Source organism: Chaetodon auriga, chromosome 12, assembly GCF_051107435.1.
Source record: "Chaetodon auriga isolate fChaAug3 chromosome 12, fChaAug3.hap1, whole genome shotgun sequence".
Taxonomy (NCBI): domain Eukaryota; kingdom Metazoa; phylum Chordata; class Actinopteri; order Chaetodontiformes; family Chaetodontidae; genus Chaetodon; species Chaetodon auriga.
Genome location: NC_135085.1, coordinates 14,663,879 through 14,684,450, shown reverse-complemented (window position 1 = coordinate 14,684,450; position 20,572 = coordinate 14,663,879). Strand labels below are relative to the sequence as shown.

At 43.2% G+C, this 20,572-nt stretch overlaps 1 protein-coding gene across 2 annotated transcripts in view; it reads right to left on the bottom strand.

The window, feature by feature from the left end:
• The window catches only part of pbx1a (pre-B-cell leukemia homeobox 1a), a 47,833-nt gene extending 36,661 nt beyond the window's left edge, over positions 1-11,172 (bottom strand). Inside the window, exons 1-2 of one of the 2 annotated variants that reach the window (XM_076744729.1) lie at positions 10,288-11,172; positions 9,438-9,511 (exon numbers count right to left, since the gene is read on the bottom strand). In XM_076744729.1, the coding sequence (XP_076600844.1) occupies positions 9,438-9,511; positions 10,288-10,472 (259 nt within the window). In that variant the 5' untranslated portion in view covers positions 10,473-11,172. The remainder of the gene's footprint in view (positions 1-9,437; positions 9,512-10,287) is intronic. The other variant, XM_076744728.1, reaches the window with a different exon arrangement.
• Positions 11,173-20,572: the final 9,400 nt, after the last annotated feature.

The following is a 20,572-nucleotide window of genomic DNA, read 5'->3' as shown; positions in this document are numbered from 1 at the left end:
CACTAATTAGCGCAATAAACAGCCATATTCTAAAATGTATGGCTGGAGCGAGCAATAAAAACGGCTGCAACATGTAAATACCGATGCTGCGAACACAAAGACACAAATAAAGGGATAACACACTGTCCTGCAGTCACTAAATTCCAGCTCAAAAACATTAAAATCTGCGCAAACACAAGTGCGAGCATAAAGTGCTTCGCTGCTGCCACAGCTGTAATCATTTTACGAGAGGCCACAGTTCCTCTCAGGGCTGTATATATTCTTGAAATGCAGACAAAAAGGAAGAGGGGGGAAGGATGTTTCAGAAGAGACACACTAAATTTGGACAGTAAGTAGTATCACCCCGTCGGCGCGGTACACCGCACATTCGCAACGCCCCATTTAACCGCACACGGCGCTTCCCTCTACTGCCTTCATTTGCATACTTCAGCGGGGCCCTGACGGATGAAGACGGATGGGGCAAAATCAGCCTCACTGAAACAACTGTTTTATCAAGGTTAAACTATCCAAGAAGCTCTTAACCCCTGTGCCTTTATCACACTACAGCTCTCCCAATATCAATCTATCAATATGATCTTATCAGCAGGGAGGGGGCTGAAGACGCTCTTCATAAACTCAAGTAATAGGAACATAAAGGAATTTTATGCGTTTAGGGGAGGAGACTGCTAAACATGGTGCTGAAGGACATGTCCAATAAAACAGGCTACAAGGTGGTGCCAGCAAGCCAAATAAAATATAATAGAAGAAGAAGCTCGCCTGGAGGCGCGGGAGGCATGTGCGGAGTCACGGGGTCGTCGCTTCAAATCTTATGGACGGCTGGTGAAAGAACGGACAAGAAAGCCTAATTTTAAAGGCTCAAAGTGGGCTTGCACGAGGTGCCGACACACACGTGCACGCACGCACGCACACACACACACACACACACACACACACACACACACACATCGATGCTCCAGTGAAGGTGCCTTTTATCCAAATGCAAGAAACTATACTGGACACCTGCCATTTTTAGAACAAGTGCCTGTAGCAGAGTGCTGCACGGGTGCTCATTCAGTCCTAATAAATAAAAGACAATAAAAGAATACGACCAGATAGAAACAAAGGGAAAAATTCAAAATTAATTTCTTATTACTACAAAAACCTAAAATAGTCCAAGGAGGCTCACTTATTACTACATATTGAATTTCCTCAACATTTCCCTGCTGAGAAATAGATGCATGTAAAATGTGTTTAAAGGACTAGTTTGTAAGATTTAGGATGATCTGTTGGCAAAAATGCAATAGAGTATTCATCAGTATGTTTTCATTACTGTATAATCACCTGAAAAGAAGAGCTGTTGTGCTTTCGTTACCATGGAATGAGCTCTTTATATCTACAGAGGGAACCGGTCTTCTTCCATGGAGTCCGCCATGTTGCACCACCATGTTTCTACAGTAGCCCAGAACGGACAAATCAAGCGCTGATTCTGAAGGTGTCTCAGGTGAAGGTGAGACTGAAACCCACACTGGACCTTGAATGGCTCGTCATCATGTCGTGTGGTGTCGCTTAATGTAAAATGTGTACTTGTACCTCACAGTGCAGACAAAGTGCATGCTTATGCTGGTATGAGCGTTTGCTGTGTGTGCTTGTCGGTCAGTAACTGAGATAACACAGAGCCCCTTACACGCCGTCATGCATTTTTCAACACTAAATTGTGCTACGTCACACCTCTCGCTTGTTGTTTGTCAGTAACACACACACAACCGCATACACACTCATACACATACCAAGTGATTAGAGGGGATTTCCATAAACAACAGCGGATTCACAAAACAGCATAAAATCAGAGATAAAAGTGACAGCAATGAACAGAATGAAAAATTGGGCCATGCTTTGGAGAGGATTCCGGCATTTTCTCTAATCTTGAAATGAGGTGCTTTTGTCAATTTGTCCGTAATAATTCTGTAAAGACCCAAAATCTCAGAAAAATAAAGAAATATGAGCCTCCTTCGAACATGGTGCCACAAAAATGGCCTCAAAAGACCTCTGACTCAACGGCAGCAGCAACTTGGGAGCCTTTTTTGTATTGCTTGCTAATACTATAGTGTATAGTATTCATTATAATATACAGTATTAATACGCAAATTACAATAGTTAGCTGTACTTGACATTATATATGCACAACACAACATTTCAGAGACACTTCATGACATACTGCTGCTCGTAGCTATTATACAAAATGCTCAAAACACACACTTGTGCGCAGACACCCACACGTTTACACAAATCATAAGAGCAAAGTGCCTCCTAACTTTTGATCTTTGAAGGGTAAAAACTCTGTTAGAAGTGGCTTGGTAATAAATGAACAGAAGTATATAATTTGCTGATTATGCTCAAGTACAAAAAAGAAAATGACAGCAATTAACATAATTTCAGTTGGAGTTAACTGTCCAGAACTAACACCGCCAAAGGCAAGCTGGCAGACAGACGGCAGAGAGGAAACCCACAGCTTTCACTCTTTGGGCTGGGATCGGGATCGCTACAGTACAGGAAACCAGCAAGGAGGCCTCACTGTATTATCAATCCTCATTGCTGTTACTGTCAGAAATAGTTGACGTATTTTACCTTGTTAGACGCCAGAATTGAGACGCTAAATTTCAAAGTTTGGTTCGTTTTCACACTGAAAAATGTAACAGCGTGGTAATGAGGCATTTGATATGTACATAAAGTAGATTTTTCGTAATAACAAGTTGTCTAATAACGAGTCAGACCAGCTGCTGGTTGAGAAAATCTACAGTTTCTGATGCAATTTCAGTTTAGTGAGAATTTTCATGACGCACGTTATAATAACGTAAACTCATTCACAGATTTCTCTCAAAATGTGTTGCTTTGCATTGGAAACAAGTGATACTATCTCACCTCATGGCGGTTCTGACTTGCTAATCGTTTTTGTTTACAGAACATCACTGCATCACTGCAGACAAAGCAAACACGATGCGCATTAGATTGACTTCTGTGGTTATTTTCTGGATTCATACAAGCTGAGGGTTCCCCTTTTTTTGCCTGAATGAGCCAACACCACTTCAGAAGCACATTCAAGGGCCCTTATCTGCCTCTCTGAGATGGTCTTTCCACTGCCAAGCAGCCAGGCCAAGTGCTGACCTCTGCTAACGCTCGTGCTCTCGCCCCACTGTGCTAAATGCTACCTGTGGTGTCACATCTGCCCCGGGAAGTGATCCAAAACTGCAGCACCCCGTGTCTCTATAGAGATTCCCCATGGAATTAGCAGCACCAATCCCGAGAGACTGCCTGCCTGCCTGCCTGCCTGCCTATTTCTGCCCCTTCAACACACACTCTGACACACATGCAGAGACGGCAGATACCACACACCACACTGAAGACTGCCAGCATGAGGCTGTTTGATTCTGCAGCCACAAAAACAACTCTTTGTGTGGCTAAATTTATCATCGCTCTCCGCCACAATGTTTGTGTCTTTCTCTACAGTTCAATATCTCTTCTCTCTCTGAGTAAGTGTGTGTGTGTGTGTGTGTGTGTGTGTGTGTGCGCGCATTGTTCTTTGTCTGCGCCTTTGCTTCCAGTGAAGGTGCCGAGGTTACCAAGGCTCATCTGTGGCCCCTTTGTCTCTCACGGCAACAGCGAGGTTTATTAACATAAATTAGAATAGCTCGCCGAGAGAGTACCTTGTCGCTATGCGTTACCCACGGCAACCTCTCCTCCACCTGAGCATGTGTGTGTGTGTCTGTGCATGTGTGTGTTTGTGTGTGAAATAAAGAAAGAGAGAGAGAGACTCCTCTGCATCTAAATGTGAAACTACTCTGAAACGAGGGAGACACATCCACACCCATCTCTCCCCTGTCCTGATTAAAATAAATGGTGCTATCTGCACTGCATGACTCACTACACCACGGCATTACTATCAGTAATTGAAACATCCAATCACGACTGAGCCATCGGCCTCACTGCTCTTCCCCATCTGACTTTGTGGCACCTGATTGAACACCCCACTGTATGGGAGGTAATGCAGGATGTGCCTACGAGTTCATGTGAAGAAATGCTGAGGAGAGGAGTAAAAATACTGCATCGACGAAGGTGCAATTCATGTTTTTTTTTTCTGCACGATGCATGTGTCTGACTGTGTCTGTGCGGACAGGATATATTTAAATGTGTGTGTGCAGATATCCAGGGAGAGCGGAGTAGCCTCATTGATTGGTGTTGATTCCATCTGGGCAGCGAGCAGCGACTGACAGTGGATCTAAGCCGCCGCGAAAGGCAACCATTAATCTTGGTCCTGTTTAAGCAGCATGTATTAATTTATGTCATTTTTACTAAGTCAGCCAGGGAAGAGCGCTTGCCATTTTACGTTTGACTGTTCATCGAAGTCAGGGGGGTTCCTTTGTACAAACCCAGCACGCTGCCAACACGCCACTTACATCGTAGTGGCAGGGTGCCAGAGAAATGAGATCCCACACCTCGAATTAAAGGTTATCAGCTGCCAGGGCAACCACCCCCATCAAAGTGCCCAAGAAAATCTGGATGTGCAAGTTACATTTTTGACATAGGAAAGGGTATGTTTGGGGGGGGCATGTAACCAGAGATGTAATGTTATGAAAAATGAAAGACTAAACAGCGCAATTCAGAGGTAGTTGGAGCACACAGTTGGAGCCCCATGAACATATCAGTAATAAAATCTGCAGGTGTTTCAGTGCCAACAATATGAGGATATACTCGTCCAATGGTCCTACTGCGTGAGGCAATTCCACGGGACCGTGGAAAATCCAATCAAGTCCAAACAGCACCAATAAGAAAAACAATGGCTGAGGCAATTGCAGCTGCAATAATGTCACCAGAGCTGTTTTGTAGACACTAAAAGCTGCTCCAGAGACAAACATCTGATAAAAAAGAAACTCCACTCCGCCATAGAGCAAATTTCCTCTCTAAAGCAATTTTATATTCGATAAGTGGGAAGGCATTCTTAGTGTAATGGATCTGAATATGATCTCTGTCAGAAAACTAAGAACACAGCCTTGTATAAAAGCCCGGTTGGCAGAATGGCCAGTACTGCTGCATCAGATAACCAGATTGAGGAGTGCGGGAAACTATAGACTATAAACTGTAGATAGAGATGCAAAGCATTCATACTCCTCGTGAACAGGTGAGCTGATAGATCTCCGCTCCTCTGTCCTTCTTGGCGCTCCCATGAAGGTGAAATGTGAAAAAACTGTCCGCGGATGTTAAAATAGTCCTCTGAGCCATCAAACAGACGTGGACGCACACTTACCGGCATGCATGTGAAGACATCACCTCGACTGAAATGCAAACTTTTCATTTGCTTAAAGGCTGAAAGAGAAAGAGGAAAGCCGCCACAGCTGCCAAAAAACAAGCAAAAACAAACACAAGACACACCTAGCGACTACCTATGCTCCCACAAACACACACACACACACAAACACACACCCTGGCCATACGTCGACACACAGAATATGACCATTCTACAGCCAGATCTGTTATCACGGCTAATTACTACTCCCACCTCAGATATACAGGGCTGTAATTAGCCTCTTAAAACATGATTAACATGTCTCAATTAAGCCAGTCAACATTTGCATAATATATTAGCTGTCCTAATTGCGAGTGAGTTTATATCAGAGGACAGGGAACATGCAAAAATACGCGCCGCTGCTTCTGAGTGCACTGATGATGCAGTGAATATAAATATGAGTATAGAGGAAATGTCAGTGCGTAAATTCACTTTAAGAGCAAAGATAAACTTACAATCACCACATCCCTGCTCAGACTCCTTACAAAAATATACTGCATGTTTGTTATTATTCACTTAGGGGAACGTTTCTGGTAAGTGGAGGAAGAGTTTCCTATAAACTCGCAAATCAAAGCCCGGCAACATTTTCTCAGGAAAACTTCTCACTCGTTTTGAAGTTATTTATTTGAAGTCATTTATGGGAGAACAGACAGAGTCCTGTTCGGCCTTATTTCCGTGGAAACTAAAACATGGGGGGATAAACTGCTGCTTCGGCACTTCCAAGCCGGGGACAGATATACAGTCTCCCGGCTAGCGCGGGGAAACCAAGGACATAGCCATTAGTTTCAGGACAGCGCCACATTGGAGACTAATGCCTCCATCTGTCACCGGAGATGAGAGGAGAGTAACAAAGAGAGGCAACACTAACCCCTGAACTCATCATGGACAGCCATGTCAATTAAATACTGAAAAACAGCAGCACAGGGAGCCATAGTGACCAGTCTATCCACTGCTTCATGGGGGCACGACTAGTACCTCCGTCAACGTTTAATGTTAATGTTGTACAAAATACCATAAATTGCAATTTGACATTTTATCACCTTCACTTTTTTTCATGCCCGAGAGCTGAAATGCACAGTTGATCATTAAATCTGCGACTTTGATGGTCAATTCTTTAAGCCAAACACCTAATGTTTGTTGTTTCCTGCCTCTCCAGTGTGAGGATTCACAGCTTTTCTCTGGTTTATGTAAGTGCAAATTCGATACCTATATTTTGGACTGCTGATCAGATAAAACAAGAAATGTGAAGATGCCACTTTGTTCAAGATAAAAGACTAATTTAAACAAGAAGCAGACTAATCGATAATGAGAAGAATTGTAAATGTTGTTGTGCTGATGATGTAAACTGCATGAAAGCGTCCAGATCGACACCGCTGTGAATATCTAAAAGGTGTGTACATGTCTAATTAGCAGTGCAAGCTTTGGTGGGGGGGCTGCAGTTAGCGGGACCGACTGATTCAGCAGGTCTCCAGCTTTGATAAGTTCAAGCGGTGTAATGCATTATCCGTCTGATCACATTAGTCATGCAGGAGCTCTCCATCTGACCCGAGCCTGCAAGGGGGTAATGTGAGGCTGCTGACACACACTGGCCTGACGAAACAGTCCCAGGCCCACAGATAGAGAGACGCAGGGCGGCAGGGGGAGAGAGAGGGAGAGAGTAGGCCTGAAATCTGACACCCAGAAACACTGACTTGGTGTCTGGCTTCTCTTACTTAGTCAACCTGTACGTGCCAGCTTCCATCGGCGTAATGGTTCCACACAAACAAAGACTCTCTCCAAACTCTCTTCGCAGGATGTGAAGCAAACACAGGAAAGCTAATTCTGAGTGCTCTCAGGAACTGCAGAAACAATGATGATAGTTGGGGAAAAAAAAAAAAAAAAAAAAAAATGCAGAGAGGGGCCGGTTGTCAGGGTAAACATTTTTGTGAAACACAACACTGGCGGCCAAAAGGAGCGTCTGTAAGAGGTAACACAAGCCTCCGCCGTTGGTTTTCCATCAGCCAGCATGCGAACCTGAGCTTGTTTAAGCTTGCTAAATACTCTCCCGCCGTGACACGGGCCCGACCCCGGCACAAATATACAGGGAGAGGGGTGGGGTGGGGTCATCAGTTAAGGCCTGCTCTGTCCGCCATTGGCACGCACTCCCGCCTTGTTTGTCAGCTGCTTGCCAATGGACACCTCGCTGCTGCAATGTCCCATACTGCTGCTGTCAACACTCACACGCCACTGATATACCATGAGGAGGAGGTACGTGCAGCACACATGTGAATAACTACATGCAACACATGATATACGATCTAAAGAAATGTTTCCTCCCTTCAGCGAAAGGTCGAGGAGAAGGGCTGCTTCAAGTCTGAGCTGCTGCACTCATCCCCCCCCCCCCCCCCCCCCGCTCGCACCACTTCTAAAAGACACTCTGACTGCAACAATGTAAAAAGCGAGGAGAAGCTGACTCTTTATAAAGAATATAAAAAAGACCTGACAAATTACAGGCTGTACTCCGCTCGCATACACTGCACTCAGCACATTTGGCTGTAAATGCCATGGTGAAGGTTTGAGTCATTTTCTCTGTCACTGCAGTGAAAGGATTTTCAGTTTCGTCTGCACAAACCTCCTATGGGCGAAGATGAGCCGCAGCTCAGCTCTTCAAACGCAGACAGGGAGGACACAGCGAGGCAGCCATTAAGCCTTGAATCTCTCACAGATTGTTTTGGGCTAGTCTTAACTTTTAAATGCTTTTCTGTCTCCATGAAAACAATGCAGTTATTTAGAGCTTGCTGATTTGTGGCTTGGAGCATGTTTTTCCACCACACTTAAAAATAACTGAATCAATACATTTTCAAAAAAAAAAAAAACACAGAGAAAATATAAACTATGTTGAATTATGTTCATTTCCAAACTTGGTCCTGAACCGGAGGGAAGGAGGATTTGCAGGCCAAGGGGGAGCCTCTCTCGTCACAAGCTCTGTGAAATCCCGGTTGCCAAGAACGGTGGGAAGAGAGGAGAGGCAGGGGGAAAAGCCAGGAAAAGGTCCAAGTCACTTTGTTCTTCTTTTTGGAAACGAACTCTGGTTGAACCCAGGGAGACGCCAGACAGTTTACAAAGAGCCAGGCATTACTCTCTCACTTTTCCAAGCCTTGCAATTTAGAAACAGGGCCCCAACCTACTATAGCTTCCTCCTCAGAGGCTGCACTCTTTAAGCCTTTGTAAATCTGGTGAAAATCCCGAAGTGTCTGCTGCCTCCTTCTACGTTCTTTTTTGGAAAAACCTGTGCCAAACTCTGACTCACGCGAGCGAAATGTCGGTGAATGACAGTTCATGTAAAATTAAGGAACACGGCGATGCCTCCACGCCAGCCCTCTGTTTATTTTCACCTGTCACGGCCGTGAATGCAACGGCGGCAGACAAAGTGACAAGGCTCTCTCAATAATCTCAAAGACAGCTTCAAAGTTGTGTTCGCAGATAAGGCTATATTGGATATTTTTGTTTTATTTCCTCCATCGAAAAAGCCGCCTCTTAAACAGCACACTGCCACCGCCCTCACAGAACATTCACAGGCTTCCATCATGTGAGCAGCTCTTCTTTTAATCTGCTGTTAAGAGAGCAATAATTCACACATTCCTTTTCATGACTTTGACCCTCATTGCAAACGTAAACAGAAAATCCCTCTGACCTGCCTCTGCATTTCAAACAGCTCACTTCGGCCAAAGAAAACAGACAGAGAGGGGTGAGAAAGCCCAGCCCCAGAAAGGCCCTAATGTCGGCATGAAAACACTCCAGTCCAATGACAGCGCCTCATCTGGGGCCAGCGCTGCTCACATGCATGGTGTGTGACGTTTGTCAGTGAAAACATGGCATAAATCAGGAGGAAAATGTTATGCCAAATGAATGTACGGCAGTTTAAGAGCGGAGGATCACCGATGATCTGTGCTTTGTACATTTAAATCCCTATTCTTAAAACAAAAACTTCAACAATAAAAGAGAGAATTTGTAATGGAAAAATGAAGTGATGCTAAGATACTAAGAAATACGTTATCGGACCATAAAATGGATAATATTCTCATCCGTGTCAAGGAAGCAAAAATCCAGCAAAGCAAAGAAACCACGAAACAGAACTTACCTGTTTTCTCCTTTATTTCACACAAGACGTTGAAGAGAGCAGGTTTCATTCTGTGGCAGTTCAGTGCATGCTTCCTAAAAAAAGAGGACAGGACACCACTTTCCACATCAATATTCAAACAAGTGGCCACAGTAACAAAGCCACATAAAAGAGCCTCAAATCACAGGATTTCATGGTGAAGATGCAGATTTACAGATTCAGACAAAGACGGATTTCTCTTCTGTTTCTACTGTAAGACACAGGCTCATTTATAAAGCCAGCGGGAGCCAAACGTTAATGACATTTAGCCTGATTTCATAGTCTTTACATTTCTAAATTTGTGTCACATAAATACACAAGGAGGTACTCAGACAGTTACACTACAACTGACACGTGCCTCCACTGAATTTTGCACTACATTTTTGACAGTTATTGAAAGGTGAAAACTATAGGAGAGGATCTGCAACATGTTTTCATAGCACAGGATTACAATGTAAGCTCCTTTGTAACAAGGTAGAAGTGTCTGACAAACTGAGAGCGCCAACTGCTCCACAGTGATAAACCCTCTCAGCAGATCGGCCGAATCTGCAGCAATAATGCGATAATTCATAGTTTCGATCGCAATATTCACTCCAAAGTTATTGCAAATAATCAAACGTGAAGTTTGTGACGGGCTTTTGTCGCTTTCGTGCAGTCACGGCACTTCAGTGGGCGTAATTGCTTTCATTTAGAGGCAGTCTTGATACAAACCCGTGTTATTATCTCCCCCCTCCATCACCAGTAACACTGCCTAATATCTCCGCTCTCCGATTAATAACAACAATAATAATAAAAATAATAATAGTGTTTTTTTTTTCTTCCTTATCCTCACCTCGCCTGTGCTTCGTCTAAGCTTTGGTCTGTGATGGTCATTATTTGCTGTAATATGTCTCCGATGTCCTGCTTTCTTCCCTCTCCGTCCGTCCCCGCCGTGCCATCCTGCATATGCTGCGCCAGGCCGGGGTGTCCGGCCATGCCTACCCCGTGGGAGTGCATCAACCGCGGCTGCTCGTCCATCCTTGACCACGGTCCCCGCTGCCTCGCCTCCAACTTTTAAATTTCAATATGAGGAGAGGGCTGGGGAGTGAAGAAGGGGAAAATATCCTCGGAAATTCCTCTGGATTCCTCTGCGTCTCTCTCACCCCCGACACTCCTCCTTTTTCCTTGGTAAGATTTTCTGGATTTGGGAGGAGGGAGACTGACAAACCCTGTCTCTCTCTCTCTCTCTCTCTCTCTCTCTCTCTCTCTCTCTCTCTCTCTCTCTCTCTCTCTCTGTCGGTGTCTCTCCCAGCTGGTTTAGGTGAAATCTGATCTGAATCGCTGCTTTTGGCTTTGGCCACTCCTGCACCGCTACTGTAGGGAAGAAGAAGAAGAAGAGGGGGAAAAAAACAGGATTGAACATTAAAGGCTCCTAATCTGATTAAAAGTGGAGCGCGTTGAGCTCCTCTTATGTCACCTCCGATACACTCGTGAGCTCGATGCGCTAAAACGCGCTAAACACCCAACTTGCCTGTGAGGGTTTTGGATACAAAGTCACCACCAACTGTTATTGTTTCGCTTATGTCTGGTAACTGACTCATAATCAGAGTATGGATGGAAAGCCTCCGCCCCTCGAGCCGCGATTGGAGAAGAAGGCGCGCGCAAGTCCCACCTCGGTCCTCTCCGAAAACGTCAATCATCCTCCTCGGGAAGGTGGGACACTGTAATAAACATAAAGAGATGTGACCGGACCGGGTGGCCATACAGTGATGGATAGAGAGTGAATATGTAGCCTAATAAATAATTGTGAGTGGCAGTGAAGCTCTGACCTCACAGGACAGCATGGCGGTGCTTGGAAAAGACACTCTGTCACCCTGACTATATATTTTACCGCTGAATATTTACATCCGTGTAATCAGTCAAAGGAATAATAAATCAAGATGAATTTATTAGAACGTGCAGCAGTTTGTGGGGAGCACTTTTACAAGCCTAATGTTGTAACACAGGACCACAACAGTTGTTATAGCATATTTACCAATTCCCCAGGCTTGTATTTAAACACCAGGATGCTCCCTGGATCAAACATGCGGGATTTGTCATTCGTCAGCAAACTATTTTGATAATTGATTAACGAGAAACTCCTCCAGGTTTACACATCACAAAGTCTGTTAACAGGTGCATATGTGAAAAAAGTCATATAAAGTCTTTTGTGGCTTTAAAGGGAGCTGCGCAAAATCTGAGCCGTTGCCTCAAGTGATGTCACTCGAGTCAAGGAGGGGCTGAAGACTATGAGTTTGAAGACGAACAAAGATCTGGGGGTGTAGAGTTAGAGAGGAGTGAGCTGTAGCCCCCTCCTTATTTCTGCTTGAGGCTAACAGCTCGAGGCTACATTAGCAACTGCTAGTTGCGAGTTGCATTGTGGGTAATGTAGGCGGTTTTGACAGAGAAGAATGCATGGAATAAAAAAAGATGATACCTGTGGTTTTGCTGCACTGATTTTAGATGCATTCTGAATTCTATAATGTCATAAACTGGTGGAGTGCAGTTTTAATCGTTGAGTAAAGATGCCAAAAAATTTTCCAGTTCCAGCTGATCAAAATGGCTTTAAAAAGAATCATTTGTTCGTTTTTTAACTATTGGTTGGTCAGAACAGCATTTGAATATGTCAGCTCGGGCATTGGGAAATTGTTTGTGTTTTTCTTCCCTCTGACATTTTATAGACCAAACAATTAGTCAATTAATCGCTGGCGGATTAATCAATAATGAAAATAATTGCTAGTTGCACACCTTAACCAGACATGTATTAAAATATCTTACCACCCCCAGCGTCAAACATGTAATATTTGTATATTACATGCCAGTCATCTCCCATTAACACCTAAAATGTATAAATCATAATATGTATATGCTGCGGTTGTGCGCCTCAGAGTCCGGGCTGTGTTATATCCAAATGCCTCCGTCCCTTCTTTTACTGGCCGGACAGAAATCGATCAGTCAGTTTTCTCATTACGTGCTGAATAGGGAGGTAGGGCAGTAATTGTCACAAGGGGCAGGGTGAGGTTGAGGGTAGTGGAGGTGATAATGTCTGACACTCAGGAGCTGCAAGACTGCACAGCACAGCCCTGAAATGGAAGTCTGCAGTCCGACAGCCATTCTGCTTGATTTTATTCCCTATTTAACAGGGTCATAATGACAGAGGATTATCTTTGTGTTGTGGACCTTACAGAGGCGACAGTGGTTCAGCTGTAAACACGCAGAGTCTGAAGTGTGAAAAAATATTAATCAGGCATGAGAAATATCAAGTTTTTTCTTAGATTTTCGATCATTTGCCTACAAAACAGCAACTATTAAACCACGCTCTGATGTCGGGTTGGTGCTCCCGATCCATAGCTCCCACAAATCAGTCTTCTTCGGTCTGATTTCAAAATCAAAGGCTGCATTGATCAGTGCAAAAAATGATCTAAAGACCTCATTATTCTTCCTCTAAATTCAAATGTATTCCACTGTAAGTCAATACACAGACATGACCTTATTGCTTGTGGATGCTTTTGGGAAAGCAAACTCTGAATAAAATAAATAAGACCTTGTTTGTGGCTCTGATTGCTGTATTTCACAACAAGCGGCATTTGCAGCCTTAATGAAAGAGGGGGGAAAAAAATCATCTGACATCGCATATTTTCCCTCCATTAAAGCCAAATGTGTTGTTGCAGCATTAATAATCCCGCAAAAAAGGAGTAAGTGGGATTTGATTATAATTGCAAATGAATTCTGATGTATAATATTCTTATAAATAGTAGATGTTTTTTTCTCCAGAAGTTGCAGAGTTGTTTTTCAGAGACTGAAAATGTTAATGCCAAGCATGTTGGTATTCCCATAAGAAATGAACTAGTTGAATTTGTTGAGTTGTGTTGTGTTCACACTCATCCAGCGAGGCTGCTCTGATAAATATGGAACGAGGCAGAATGTCATAGATTAGAATACATTTGTGATTGGAAAATGGCAGCTTTTTAAGTTTGAGACACCTAAAGCTAAAATAATGTAAGGCCTCGTAGAAAATTATAAATAGTTTATAGCACTTTAATGGAGTTCATCCAAATATAGGGACATTTTTAATTCAGATTATTTTGTTAGATTTATTTTTATGTAAACTACTTCTGCTTGATAACAATTTACAATGCATCTGTATAACAGATTTCTTAACTCCAACTGAAATGTCATTGTATCCGTTAACAACATTGCAGTGTGTTATAACCCACTTATTATGTGTTCATGAGCTGCTTACAAATGCTAACATAAAGCATAACCAGATATCTTAAACTCAAACCAGGTAAACTAAACCTCAGTAGTTCAAGCTCATAACAAACTCACGCTGACTCCAGAGCACATGTTCTCGTATCTGGACCAGGGTCAAACAACTCCTCCCAGAGAGAGCTGCAGGTCAGAGCAGGGTAAGTTATGTATGAGCTAGAAACACACCAAGGGAGAAAGCAGCTACTGCATGGCACATCTCTCCAGGAAGTAACCTTGATGAAAAATTCAGTTGTTTGCAGCTCCTGGTGTCCCTCAGGCATGAATAAAGTGAGGCCCAGACAGAGAGAAAAGACCTGGTCTCAGCTTGAAACTACTCACCAACCCACTGCTGGGGAGCACACACATCGGCTAGCATTAGGAGATGGGCACGAATTAAACTTTAATCGCGCCTCAAATAGATTAAACGACAGGAGCCGAGTCAGCATTTCCGAGCCCTTGCTCTGCCTCTGTTGACCAATCTCCTTTGAACTCCTGCTACATTAAATACCCACAGGTTTCAGTTTCTTTGCACCTCAGATTAGCTATCAAGCAAAAGAGATACTTGAAACAAACGTGAGGCGGAAAGCGAACCTTACACAGCCGCCCAGTCATTAACGTGATGTTATATAGAAGTCATCTCATTAAAGCCTGGGGCAGATGCAAGAGACGTATTCATTGATGGAAGTGATACAGCAGAGGTTGAGATACTCTTTTACTCCTACATGCTTTGTACTTTTATTCCTCAGTGTAGGTCAAGGTCCAAAAATAAGTTGGATCCTACTTTAATAAGCCTTTTTCACTGGAGACACGTCACAGTATGAATAAGAACACGATGATAAGAAATGATGGCTGAGTTTCATTTACTGCTTCAGTTTCAGGGTCCTGGCACTGTGCGTGCTGGCCATGGATGCATTCAGAAAACCGGATTCCCTGCTCCAAGATGTCATTCCTATGAAAGTTGTTCTTTAGGTGCATACATCTAAAAGTCTTCCATGGCCTTCAGAACTTTTGGTCCTTCTCCAATTGAGCCAACTGAGCATGTGCACATTCAAGACTTCCTGTGGCCCGGCTGTCCGAGGCCCTCTTGGCCTCACATAAATGGCATATGATAATTTCATTTTATTGTATTGAACTGAATGATTCAAGTTCTAATAGCTGAAAGAGTCGGTTCGGGATGTTTGTGACGCTGGGAAAAACAAATTCATTGTTTCACAGCTGTTCCTTTTGTGCAAGCCACGTGATCCTGAAATACCGAATGTGGCCACTAGGTCAAACAGTCCCTTGACGGTGGCTCACCATCACACCTTACTCGGACACTTGAATAGAATCGAGCCATTATTACTATGAGGTACATTCCTATGCTTTTGCCACTATGACAAGTCAGAATGTCTGCTGTGAAAAAGGCTTGTTTCCATAATGAAACTCAAAAGCATCTTTTATTAGATCTTCCCTGCCTGGTCCTCAATTATTATCGCAGGCTTTTTGTTAATAATGTGTAGTTTCCAGGCTGTTGACATTATACAACTGTTTCCCATGCTGAGGAGTACTCCTTGTGATGACTAAATAATAACTGAATCTACATGTAAAATTGTTGCAGTGCACCTTTAATGTAGCTCTGGCGGTCAGCATGAAGCTTATTGCTGTATCTCGCCTGAAACTTTAAGATATTTTCAGGTGTGTTGCGCCTGTTTTCCTGCCTTCATTAAAGGAAATTACATTTGAGGACTCAAGAGTAGCCTGGTTAAGATGTAGATTTTATGCAGTGTTTCCTTGTTAGTTTGGGTAAACAGACTTGTGCCTTTAACCCAGCAGGATTCGCCTGTATCCTGTAGCTAATGATCATTTTTAGTGTGGAGGCGCTGGATGTGTCTTTGTGCAGCTGAGGCTGGGTCAGGGTGAAGGATGACTGATATGAAGGGGTTGACCTGTCACATAGCATTTGACTTACTATCCTTGGAACAGGATAAAAGGGAAGCCAAATGTCAAGTGATACAAGTGACGCATCCTCACACACACACACACGTATACACACACACACACACATCGAGTGAGAGAGGGTTGAGGAGATGAATGTTTCATAATAAAACCTAAAACCCACCAGCCATTCTGTGCATGCCATGTAAAAACAGTAAGCTTATCATTTTCATGAAAATAATAGTCACCAGTGGCACTCGCAGTGTGTGTCAGCCACAGGATTTCCATGCCCTTTTCTATGAGTGTGTCTGTTCTTGCTGTAGGGCCCCTGTAAGCCCTTAGACCTCTTGGCAAAGCGTGGGTTGTGCCTGGCGGGGGGAGATGTGACGGATGCCGGAGCCTCGGAGCCCGCTAGCTGCTCTGTGAATTTTCCCAGACTCATTTGCATTCATAAAGAGCCTACCCCTTGTCACAGAGTGTTTTCTTTTTTAGTCTGCCTCCAAAAATCCTGTGCGACTCCTGGTGGGAGTGCGCCGGGAAAATCCGACTGTCAAAGACGACAAGACGAATGAATCCCTGTGTCAGACAAGTGTGGCTTCAACGATGACAGATGGAGGAGCGCTGTCCCTCCGTCGATCCGCAGGCTTCATTTTGGAATAAATAAATCTGAATTTCACCCCCTCCCATAATTACAAGTGTTGCTTTATTTGACAGCTCTCTGTGTTTGTTGATGGGAGTGTGTCTGTTGATGTGAGTGTGTGTGCGGTGGGTGGTGGCACTGACCAGGTGACAGCTTGATTTAATTCCACATGGGAGTGAACGCGGCGTGGTGCACTGGCTTTCAGTTCTGACTTCTTATTCTAGCTTTTTAATCAAGCGCTGATGTACACCTGGAACAGCAGGTGAATGTAAGCATGCGATGAAATGCAGTTAGTGTCCTCGCTCCTCATGCATCTGCCCTGCTGAAGTGTCCTGAAGTAAAATGCTGCGTCGCTTCCACCATTAGGGAAGTTATTCTGCATGCAACCCTGCACTCAACCTCTTGTGGAAGGAGGGCAGGGACATCTCAAGGAAATTTGGGGCCCGTCCTCTCAGTGGGTTCATAGTATTGTTTTTAGACATAGCAGGCACCTGTTTTCAGAGACAAAGCACTAAAGGCACACACAGTTAGCAATTAGCTACTCAATATAGGGAAGCATTTAGCAGCTAAAGAGTCAGATATTTCCCCCAAGAGTTGATAGAGACCAAAAATGGAGCTAAACGAGAGTGAATACTGGACATATATTCGTCAGGTGAACTTGAACATGACTGGTGTTGCCTATTTAACTGCCGGATGTGTAAAATGTGCTAACAGGTTTGCCATATTAACTTCAAAGGTGATGATATGTCAATGGTGTGTGGTCAAAATCATCAGTCATTGCAGGTTTAAAGGCACAGTGAGATCAAAATACATTTTCCAGGCTGTAATCCTACGTGCTCTGTTGTCAACGATTCTTGATACGTGTTAAGAAGAACAGTTTTGCCTCTCTTTGCTCTTCCTGTTAAATATTCAGATATTTTTTGAACTTGGGCCAACTGCATAAATATATCCAATCAAATGTGATTTTGGGGCGACACACTTGACTGTTAGCAAAGCGATGTCGTGTGTGTTTGGATCCCAGTTGACAAACTTTGTTTATATTTTCAGGAGAGTGTGGTTGTGGTCTAATTTATTCATTTCTCTCACCTCTTTCTCCGCCAACAGTTTGTATTTGCATTTGTTAGGATTCTGGAAGCCTCAGCTACGTTTGAGCAAACCAATCGAATCTGAAGGATATGATTTAAATCGCTCTCGTATATTGTTTCATTCTGAAATGACATGACATCAGTGTGACATTTAACATATTATCTGATGTTCTGTTTAATGTTGCTTTTATGCAATTTTATTGAGTTTGGTGTCATGACGATTTTGCTTAAATAGGTGAAAATTAGTATTATTAACTGTACTATACTGAATAGTGCATTAAGTGCAGTTTGTTGATTTTCAGGGTCATTACTGATGGATATCCAGGTAAACAATAAATATGATTAATTGTATCAACTAACGCTACATTAAACGACTGATTGACTAAATGAATTAATTACCTCACATTGATACCTTACGATTTTATTCTAAAAAACAAACTACTAGACAATGAACCACTGCTACTCGAGGACCCAAAACATTATTTTCACAGATCTTGTTTTTGAAAAATAAAAAGAAGAAGGCTTTGAAGAGCGTGTCGTTTTTCCAAAGAACAGCAGAAAACAACAGAACAAGTTGAATGCGAGCGACACAGATTCCCTAAACCTCACAGTGCAAGTGGAGGATGATAAAAAAGGAGAACATCTGGTGAGCCGAGCACAGTGCCAGGACAAGACAAAGCCATGTGTCTGGCAAACACATACCTACTACACACATATCTAAACACACACGTGCGCACACACACTCAAACATTTATTCATGCATGCACACTCAAACCCTCCTGCCCCCGAACTTGCAAACAAGCAAAAAAAAATCCCCCCTACACACACGCTCAGAATCACACACATGCATGTTACACTCATTGTGCCGGCACTCACGCACAGCAGGATGCAGTTAGAGGGAAAGAAAAAAGGAAAAGCAAAAGTAGGATGTGATTGGAGGGTCCACTGTTCAGACAAGACTAATCTGCATACTCAGAGGCTTAGAAGTGAATATGCATGAGGGAATAAAACGATATGCCTTCAAGCAGACCACCCGCTCTCTTTGGATTACTGTACCCACCTCCGAGCCTTTTATCTTCTTGTTGGCATGCAATCAAGCTGATTTAGTGTGCACTGGCTGATGGTTTCACACAATGGATTGGACTTTAAGAGATGTTAACCTGTTGAGAAAGAAAACACTGCCACCAAAGCAAAAGGAAAATTGGGAAAAGGATTTATGCTTAAATTTCCGCCAAAATACGCACCAGAATTATCCTAGAAGGTGTTGTTTTGTGCATATTTTTCAGGCCTGATTTGGATAACTGTGAGAAGAATCAACTGAGGACAGAGAAGCAAAACAGAGAGAGAATGAACATTTGGAAGAACTGTGCAGTATTAGACACAGAGCTCTGATGACCCATCAAATATTGAAGAAATGTCTGCTGGAACCATGAATTCATATTTCAGACAGACTTCCTCTAAGACTGTCCTCGCCAATGAATGAATATTTCATTTCAGAAAATAGAGTGGCTCTGAAAGGCACCATTACCAAATCCTAATGTCAGGGGGAAAACATTCTCCACATTTAGTTGAAAGTTAGGGTGAAATGATAAGAGCCGTCCATGCGTAACACAATCTGATGGGGTAATGCATTGGCATCACATTAGCAGGACTGTGTTTGACTGCATGGCAGCGTGTGTGTGTGTGTGTGCGTGTGCGTGTGTGTAGGTTTTCCAAATGACTGAAATGAAAAACTGGGGAACTCGGAGCACAAGGGTTTTCAATTTATCATCTCATTCATCTGGTGAGAAGGAACAAATGTCAAAAATGTTTAAAAACTCAAGTACACACAGTCAGTGCATTTACCTAAAGAGCAATGATATGACACATTAGGCCAGTGATCCAATTTTAGGCAGTAAAGGTAGGTAGTTCCTTCCTTTTTCAGAGAAAGAATATCCCAGTTAGCACAGCTAGAGTCCTGCTGGAGAACTTTGATTAATTGGTAGAATCTTAGTTTCAGGGACACAAGGGCAGGCGGTGGTGGAAATTACTGTGTTTCAGTACATTTTTGGCGGTAATTGTGCTTTTCTTGAGTATTTCCATTTGATGCTACTTTATAGTACTTACACTACTTTATACTACTCCAATGTATTTATTTGACAGCAATAGTTCCTTGACTGAGGTTTACATGTAAAACATACGATCATCAACTAATTCAAATTAGCTGCACCTGCAGCCGCTACAACGTTAAAATGCTGCTAACACAATGATGTGTCAGTGATAATAATCCATAATATAATAGGGAATTGCATAAGAGTAACAGGAGCCGGCTGCATAGTAAATCTAAAGCTAACAATGACAATGCAAACGAATAAGAGCATAGACATACTAGATGTCAGCATCATAAGTCTAATGAATAATGTGACATTAGCACAATAGCTGATAAAGCAAAAGGAAAGACACAAGCGTGAATTTGCCCTAAAGTAGAAGGCAGGAATTGAGGCGAAGACATGCAATGCGCAAATAGAAAACTTTTTAACTTGAGTGATAAATTTGCGCTAGCTACCTAGCTAAGATCTGACCAATTCTGATTCCATCATTCATTGGTTAGATATGCTCGCTAAGTAGCTACGTAGAATAGAAACTGAAAACAGGGACAAGTGTTACTGAGTGATGTATGTCAAAGCAAAGATAAAATGTTAGTAAAGTAATCAGTAATTAGTAGTTTTTGAGGGTACTGGAGGAGATAAACTGGGGTTTTAGAGTATTGGATGAATGCAACACATTCAAACAGATATGACTGTACACACAGAGAGGAGCAGGAGAGCTGGTCCCTGAGCAACAGCACCTGCAATGTCTCCGCTTCTCTTCCCCTCTTGAATTTGCCCAGTTCAGAAAGAAAGACAGCAAGAGGGCGAGAGCTACAGACAGAGATGTCCGTGGTGTGGAAATAGTTAAAGCCATAAAGACGTACAGTACCTCAGCCCTGACCCCGTGCCCTCCTAGGTATCCCCCTGCGCAGAATTCTTATTCCCTACCAAACTGACAAAGTGTTTTTAATCTTTTCTTTCCCTCTCTCCTGGAGATTGGGGAAACAAAAATCAATAGCTCCTGGCAGGCGATCTAGCAGGCTGGTGAATTACAGGGTCTGCACTGCAACCGGAGCGCTGCATCACAGGGGCCTTGGAATGAGAGACCTTGGGAGAGGCATCAGAGACACGGAGGTTGCA